The sequence below is a fragment of the Bolinopsis microptera genome, chromosome 11, assembly GCF_026151205.1.
Source record: "Bolinopsis microptera isolate Bmic1 chromosome 11, MBARI_Bmic_1.0, whole genome shotgun sequence".
Taxonomy (NCBI): domain Eukaryota; kingdom Metazoa; phylum Ctenophora; class Tentaculata; order Lobata; family Bolinopsidae; genus Bolinopsis; species Bolinopsis microptera.
The window spans coordinates 9,274,539-9,283,511 of NC_087082.1; the positions used below are offsets into that span (position 1 = coordinate 9,274,539).

The window sequence follows — 8,973 nt, forward strand, 5'->3', positions numbered from 1 at the left end:
CGACGTGAAACAATTAAAACCAATTCCTGAATCGACGTATTTTTTGTATCGTACCCCACGGTTTGACCATTGTTAATGATTTGGCCCGGCGCGCTACTTCGTTGCACTTGCCATCGGGCCATTTAACATTTCGAAAAGAAAGCGGCGCGCGCTACTTCGACGAAATTTAGACGAGTAACATCCGTCAACCCAACGGTTGTTTCACCAAGGTACAATATTGTAGCGCGATGCATTGTAGCGCGATGCACTACTGGGTCGCGCGCGCGCATCCAATAATGCTTCTCGCAACCACAGATGCAGATCGGCGAGATGCGAAGGATTGACATCGTCAATCAACGCGATGCACTACTGGGCCGCGCATCCAATAATGCTTCTTGCAACCACTTATGCAGATCGGCGAGATGCGAAGGATTGACATCGTCAGTTAACGCGATGCACTACTGGGTCGCGCATCCAATAAAGCTTCTCGCAACCACTTATGCAGATCGGCGAGATGCGAAGGATTGACATCGTCAATCAAGGTACGATACTATACATACTTACACATAACAGGGGAGCGCGTACGCGGCGGGTCATACAACGTATGTTCCATATATTAGGATCGTATATATTAGGACTTATATTTTTTCCATATATCAGGACCGTCGACGAGTCCAACTCGGCGCGCGTTTTGGTAGGTTATAAACTAACAAGTCTTACGTACGGTCGATGGCGCAATGCCTACTATTTTTAAGAACAAAATACGTTTTTTGCAATTTTACCCGGGAAAACTTTTAAACGGGTCGCCCAAATTTTAAGAAAATTCTTGTGAAAAGGCCCTTTTGGTATGAAATCGATCAAAATCGGTGTATTTTTGGACGCTCATGATTCCGAATCACCCCCCATGACGTAGAGGGGAAATATTTCGAGAAGAAAGCGGCGCGCGCTACTTCGAAGAAATTTAGACGAGTAACATCCGTCAATAATTTCATTCTATATACTATCATAGACAATATAGTTAGTTTTCGTTTTGAGTGTTGACTTTTACTTTTAGTTTTCGGTAAGTATAATCCTGTTTCACCAACAATTAAGACAGTTTATGATAATAACAAAGAGAATTAATAATTTAACAAATAAATCATCGACAATATAAATACTTGGAATATTGTAAAATCATGTGTCTTTTGTTGGATCAAAGAAATTTAAAAATAAAACTATATCGCATTCGTAATTGAACCATTAGTAGTATTTCGCAATTTGCCAATTTCCTATTTGGTAAGCTGATGAGCTGATCATGTTTCACTGATCATCTGCAGCAACTGTACCGCAGAAAACATTGTACTAAATTTTGAGTAGCAAAAACTTTATCTTACACTTTAGTGTGATCTAAATTCTAACTCTTAATCTGGCACGTTTACTTTTATTGCGCTTACACACTTTACAAGTGTAGAACTCGTAAATCATATCATATCAATCTTCTGTATTCTGAGAACAATCATTAAACATGGATCAGCATCAACAATAATTATACTCATAATGTTAATTATGATACAGATTTAAAGTCATTCAGAGCTGTTATCTTTAAATAGCATTCATCGCAATACTCACCTTCATCTTTTACTAGTTTATTATTAATAACAAATTGTTCTGACCTATATAATTTAGATGAATATATAAAAAACTCTATTTACAGGCCAGGACACATTTTCATGCTAGTGCACTACTGTTATTTTCTTGAAAATTAATTCAATCACGAATTGTTCTTTTACTTTCTCTCACTCTGTAACAGAATGTTCAATTAATTCGGAATCAAAGAGAAATCAACTGCGACATATCAGAGTAAGAACGGATCTTGAGCATCGAATTTTTCAGGGAATATTCTTGAATATTGTTTCTCAGAATAATTCATCTATTCTTGAGCGGTTGGTTCAGAGCAGAGAGAATCAGAAACCGATTTTACATCCGCGTTTGTAAAGTACTGAAAATGAAGCAAATATTAATCTGAGAATACATCATTTCTTAGAGAATTCAGGGAAACTGTCATACAGAACAACGAGAAACAAATATTAATTCGAATTTTTTGAATTAAAACTTACACTGATAAGATTAGAAAAGAGTCCCTCCATGGTTTTGAAGTGCTCCTTTTCTAGGTCGAATCTCTTCTCCTGCATCTCCATCCACCACCTCATCTTCAGATCCTCCTGACCCTGCACACGTGTATTAATTGTTAGATACAGGATAGATGTAGGATGCTTTTTTAATAGTACAACTTTCAAGCGAACTAAAAGTTTTGATGAGTGGTTTAACCGTCAAATTATTCGCATCAATCACACTGGTTTTGCTTTCATAAAGATCACAAACTAATGGAGCAATATTTTGACAATGCTCGTTGCTCAAAACTCAAAAGTTGGTAAATTTAACATTAAACACAATTAGAATGGAAAACTTTACCTGAGACATTTTAATGTTCTTGTTCAGTTCCGATACATTGTTAATTATTTGAGCGATACTTCCAAGCATCACCAGCTTCTCGTCTGATTCACTGACTGCTACTTTTCGTCTCTTGCTCGCTGCAATGGTGTTCGGTTACTATTGCGATACAATTCAAAGAGTTTATGCTAATGTATAATTATCACCTAGCTGAGATCACTGAAATGAGTTTAGATTTCTTCTATATCCTACTAGGCTACTACTACCAGACCAACTCTACTCATCGTGACTATTGAATTTCGGGATTCCGCTACCAGTTACCACACATTCAAAATACAACAGCCCGATAATCGACGACTTAAAACAATGGTTTTGTACTCAGTGATCTACAGTCTACACTTTCATATAAATTCCTCACCAGGTAACTCCTCACTAAAAGTGGGCGTGGTCACTTGACTAGTGGGTGTGGTCACGTGACTAGTTGCTTCGTCCGGTTCAGTGGTGGACGGAGTGAGGGGTGAGGTAGGGTTACTGAGATCTGCTTTGATGCTTCTCGGGGGTTGTGCCGGTCTGAAGTAGTAGTGGGGTTTTATTGAACCATTCTACAGAAATGTTTGGCTCTTACTAATTCGCTTGCCCAACAATTATCACGTGACTTTGATTTTTATAGTTTTGCAGCTGAACAATACTGTTTTACATAAAACCTAATCCCAACCCTAACCCTAAACCTAACTCCGAAGCTATCCATAACCCTAACCACAACCCTAACTCTAACCCGAGCCCTAAACGATCAAATTCGTGTTTTACTAGCCTGTCATGTGACCAAAATGTTTTTTTCCCCCATAACTCTCCAGGGAAGCATTTTTACCCTACGTCATGGGGGGAGGGGGGGGGGGGGGGGGTGATTCGGAGTTAGCGTCCAAAAACACACGGAACTAGATTAGATTCATACCTTCAGAGACTTTTCACAAGAATTTAAAAAAAATTGGGCGAGCGATTTAGTGGGAGCGGAAATGTTTGGATCTTTCGGGACAATTTTAAAAGTGAAAGCGGTTGCTGCGGAAGTAACTGTGAAGGGACTGCCGACTCAAAATAGAAATAACGCGCGCCATGGTTTTTATTTACCGTACTTCAACGATAGATTTCAGATCCTTACAAAATTCTATAGAATTCCTTATCCAAAAATTCATTCCCACGAATTATTTTCTTCCGAAAATCTATTTTTATGGCCTAATCAAGACTTTAAAGAATAAACATACCCGGTAGTGGAAGGAGAAGTTATGAGAGACTTGATGAGTTCCTCGAATCCAGCTTGATCTGACTCTTTCAGGAACTGTTGTTGGTCGGCAACTTTACCGGTAAGACTCGACAACATCCTCTTTATCAACATGTTGTGCTCACCCATCATGTCTTCTAGCTTCTCTGAAGGTAACTTCAGCCCAGGTCCTCCCACCTAGAAAATTAGAGAGTTAGGTTCTTCAACTCGTAGAGAATTGGTATTATCAAAAAATGTACTTCAAATTTCCACAGTAAGTAAAAGCCTTAAAACCTAAATGGTCACCCTTGTCGCGTAAACGATGGACTGTGACCGAATGTCTACCGACGAGTGATCACCAGTTATGACAAATTTTTGAGGGAAATTTTGATCTTTTAAATACATGTTATTAATGCATGTTATTTTTCCAGGATTTCCTTTTATTTAATCGTAGTGGACTAAGTTCGATTACAGGTCCTATTTTTAGGTCCACTGCATTTCCAAAAAATCACGCTCTCCAAGACTAATTGTTTTAACAATTTAACAAATCTGAATAAAAATCTTACCTTAGAAAATGCGGTGTCTACGTATTTGGGAATGGGTTTTGGTAAGATCTGTATCATTCCGGAGTGACCTGAGATGTTTAAAGATCAGTTAGAAGTGAATAGTGATGATTATTATTTAGTGATTCAAAGTTGACAGAGAAATTGCTAACACCTCTCGCAATCACACACGTACTCACACGGCCCGAAAATAAAATTGCTATACATAGCCTTCTTATCTTAGCTCACATTTTATAATAAAATCTGAGTAAAATAAAGGGCGGTCGTTTCAATTAGCAGTATAGATATCTATAGATGATCTTAGTAGTATAGATGATCTTTCGAACCTATTAACTTTTCAAATCATCCAAATTAAAACTTCTCCAATTCCATACATATCGACGAAAGCAAAACTTACTGAGCCTATCGATATCGTTAGCGAAAGTAAGAGGGTAGAGGGAAGTGATCGGGGAGTTGGTGTAGTTGGAGGTAGATGAGGGAGGAGAGTTGTGATCTAGTTCTTGTTTCTTAATCCAGTTCTTACCCAACACAGCCTGGAATAGTTATTAGAGGGGTTAAGGACAACTTTCGTAAATTTGAACTTTGAGACAATTTTGGTGCCGCGGTAATTAGGTTCCAAGCCCGTACTGGCACTGCCGCCACCCAATCACTAACTTGGCAGTAGAGCATAAACAGTGGTGAACTTCAGTTCTTGTTCTGGGATTGGTTCTCAAAACTAAATTTCAAATACGTACGTCTAATTGTCTGTAAAAAGGGCACTCCTTCTCAGCTTCAGGTCCCGATAAGCCAAACTTCTTGGCTCTGTTGTAGCGGATTTTGAGCGTGTGGATACGGGTCTTGCATTGTTCTCCGGTTCGGTTGAATCCTTTACGATACTGCGGGGAGAGTTGATTTGAAGCTTTTACCTAAAGAAGATGTTTTATATAAGTATTTAGAGAAAATATTGAATCTAAATCAGAATTGCGCAATATTTATGATTTGAATTTAGTTGACGATACACAACACATCTAATCGGAGCTAGGTTTAAAAACATCTTTTCGAAATGTTGAGTAAGAATATCTAGTGCAAAAATCTAGATCCTTGATCAACCTAGGAAATCTGATTTTAAGGTTAAACAAATCACCTGGGCCGAGGTGCGATTTACCGGGCCCAGTAAATCAAAGTTCTCAGATCTATCGCAAATAAAAAGCCCCCTACCTTCATGATCTCAGCAACTTGTTCCCATACAGGCCTGTTCCTTGCCATGAGAGTGAGCTGGGTCTGTATATGCTCCTGCTGCCAGATATCCAACAGTGCCTGGGTCTCCGGGTAAGTCCACGATTTACACGACATACTCATCTGGGATCTGGTTACTGCTGCTGCAGGGTTTTTTTAAATAATCTGATAACAATAATAACGATAATCTGATTTCAGGTTTGAGAAAAACGGGAACTTGTAATTGGGCATCTCTAAGAGATTTGATGACTCAATATTACGGCACAAAATGATAAACGCAACCTATAAATTCTTGCTGTGACATGCGAAAGAGAGAGAGAGAGAGCAATAAAGATAAGATAAGCGATAAGAGACACCACCATCCCAACACCACGAATAGCAACTCAAATAACAATCCGGATCACAGATAAGCACTAAGGATCATAACTTTGAGGGGCAAAGCTTTTAGTCTTATCAATAAACGTGATTCAAAGAAATGACAATATGTCACAGTAACCCCTGATATAGCCAGTACCTCAACAGCGTACCCGATCAGCAAAGACTTCAACCCCAAACTTCAAATTATCACAAAATCTTTAATCTTCTGAGCCCATTTGTGAGCTACGACAAGCCACTTATTTATCAGTTGAGTGTCAACCTTTTAATCTAAAACTATTCCGGGGAGGTATGGGACGCTAAGTGATGGAAACTTAATCATTTTGCACTATTCCTGATTCCATTTGTTTGGCAGGTGCTGGTCCGAAATAAAGTAACACTATATTCTTATTTATTGACTGCAAACTGGTTTTTAGTACCAATTCAGATGTTGGTTTGAACGGACGAGAAATTTAAAATACTTCCATCGGACAGAAAGGATGAACACAGATGAAGAATCGACTATAAAATTCTTCAGATATTGAGTGGATATATAAGTAACCTACCTAATTTTATGTTACCTTAATGTTATTGCCAGCTTTATATATTCCGCACCAGGAAATAGAATCTTAATTGTCTAAAATTTAGACAGCAGTCCATTAATGCAGAGTAATCACAGCTCAAAACACGATACAAGTCAGTTCTCCGGACACCAGATAAGTTCTGAAGGATTGTTTCCAATTTTTGCAATTTCACTGTTAAAATAAAATTTGTAATCTTGAAAACTGAAGCAAGGTCAAAGGATATTAGGAAGCATAAATTCAAAGTTAGTCGCTGACTGAGGCCATGGTTAGATTCATATGAACAATGGTAGAAGTAGAACAAGGAAATTAAACCTGATAAACATTTACATGTTATCAAGACAAAAATGAAGTTAATGCGATTGCGTTAATTCAAAATTAGGATTAAAAATATACATAATCAAATCATGAACATTTTAAATACGGTCTACCAATCGCGAATATCTACGAAGCTAATACAAACCAATAAAGGCAAGTTTTGTGCAATTACGAAAAGTTTCCCGAATTTTGACTCATTTTTAGACAAATTGGCTTTCATTAACCGGTTCCTGTATGAATTAAGATAGCTGATTCATATGACAGGCCAGTTTGCACGTCTGATAAGCAGTAAAGGAGCTCAATAACAACTCTGGTTGACTCAACGCACATTATACAGACGGAGTCCCATCGCTCAGTGTCTTACAGCTTGTGTTTTTGAAACAAATTCCACCCACAGAGAAATGAGTAAACATGCACGTTAAATACAAATTTGTTGAAAACTTCTCTCACGGTCCTGTAAACCGTAAACACACCTGCTAAACCACGTGACACTACCAATCAAATACCCGGACCTGATCCCAATCCGGCAAATCACTGAGCTGCGTTTGGAGCACGTGACACAAACCAATCATTCAGCGCTGCACGTGGGCAGTTGTGGACCTTGTTAGTGGCTGACTGTTGAGTTTAAACACATTTTGGATAAAATAGACAGGTTTTTCTAGCTCTCCTCACTGCGTGAGAATACAGGTTGTGTTATGTGGATGAAATGGGAGGGAATAACAAGCAAAAAATTGGATCTGATTAGAACGCAGAGAGTGTTACGAACACCTTATATCACTAGCTTATCAATATCAACTGAGCTTACTAGTTACTAAACATATCTTATATCTAATAAATTATATGCTATCAAGTTGACTCTATGTTTTCAATTTAATAGGTTTTGCTAAGTTTTCCAGCAATTGAAAATCAGTAAAAAGGTATAAAAGTGATTCAAGGTTAATAACATTAGGTTACCTTAGTTCCCAAAAATTTGTGTGCTATTATATTGAGCACAATTTATTTGAGCCCGAAAAAGTTGGGCAAAAAATTTGAACTCATTTGGGCGACCAAAAATTTGGGCACAAACTCTTCGAAAAATGAACGAGTTTCCACTAAAAATCGTTCATTTTTAGTGAAATCTGTCATTTCACTTGGTTAAGCCATGAATGACAGATTAGAAAACTAAAATTTCAAATATTATTTCACTTGGATATGAAGAAAAAGCCATCTTTCTATAGATCTCAGGGCCACAGGCTAAATGCCAAAAGTTTGGTTAGCAAAAAATTTAGCAGACGGAAAAGATTTATGCAATTTATTTGGTCTGCAAAAAATTTGGGCGAGAGGCCCGCTCAAATTTTTTGTCGCCCAAATTTTTGGGAATTAAGATATATGAGAAATGTGAAGTCACGTGATTATTCTTACTGAGTCTGAATTGTGACGATTCATATCTTACTAGTTAATATATATGTAAAGCGAGACGATATATTTGTATATAATTTAATACATATCTGATATGATACCATTACGATTTTACTTGTAACACGATATGAGCTTTAACAGAATACACGATTGGGATTTGTTTGACTGGGTAGAATGCTTTTTGATCAGTCTGAAGAAATAAAAAACTATATACCCCTAAGTGGTGTCATAGTCGCAAAATGAATGAACATTGCTTTGTTGACTCTTGACACCCCTTGGGAGTTAGATGGGTTCCTGCTGGTCGTAAATAAAACTTGAGTGATTTTATGACAAAAGAAAAATTGTACCCTAGTCTTCTTGAGACAAAAGTAGACCTTTTGGGTGTAGGGGTAGCTAAAGTCAAGAAAATTGTGGACGTGAACTTAAAATGTTTGCTTTTCTGTGAAAACTCTTGGCATTAGACAGCATATTGCGCTAGGACTCAATCTAGAATCATGAACAAAACACGAAAAAGGTTGACGAAAAGAACTTGAAACCTCTAGAACTACACCGAATTAGAACAAACAAAGTGGCGCCCCCGGTGTACCGAATTTAAAGGGGTGGCTATAGAACAACTGCGTGACTAAACCACTAGGTACGATTAAAGTTATTAGTAGCTCAAAGAAGTAATATACACAAATCACCATCCTCGCACAGTGAGTTAATCAAGTTGACCTACAATTTGCAATAGTTTGAATATAGTAATCTACTCCAATCTGCTTCCCAGTTCCCAGTTTAATGAGTAGGAACCCGCGCTGGCCAGGTTAGTACTACTACTACTAACACCCTCTTTTTTAGTCTCTAATTAATTTTTCGGTTATAAAGTTAAGCTGATGTTTGC

General features: G+C 37.8%; 1 protein-coding gene across 2 annotated transcripts; it reads right to left on the reverse strand.

Annotated features, from left to right (window-relative positions):
- Positions 1–1,117: 1,117 nt before the first annotated feature.
- Positions 1,118–5,599, reverse strand: LOC134822773 (uncharacterized). Of its 2 annotated transcripts, none has more exons than XM_063834023.1 (9): positions 5,425–5,599; positions 4,962–5,102; positions 4,625–4,760; positions 4,231–4,298; positions 3,669–3,862; positions 2,828–2,979; positions 2,431–2,549; positions 2,076–2,186; positions 1,118–1,957 (listed from the first exon to the last, which is right to left on the reverse strand). In XM_063834023.1, exons 1-9 carry the CDS (start codon positions 5,563–5,565, stop codon positions 1,889–1,891), a joined length of 1,131 nt encoding a protein of 376 aa, XP_063690093.1. In that variant the 5' UTR covers positions 5,566–5,599; the 3' UTR covers positions 1,118–1,888. The 2 variants fall into 2 exon arrangements, with proteins under 2 accessions (XP_063690093.1, XP_063690092.1); XM_063834022.1 differs by having other exon boundaries at positions 1,716–1,957; positions 4,962–5,132.
- Positions 5,600–8,973: the final 3,374 nt, after the last annotated feature.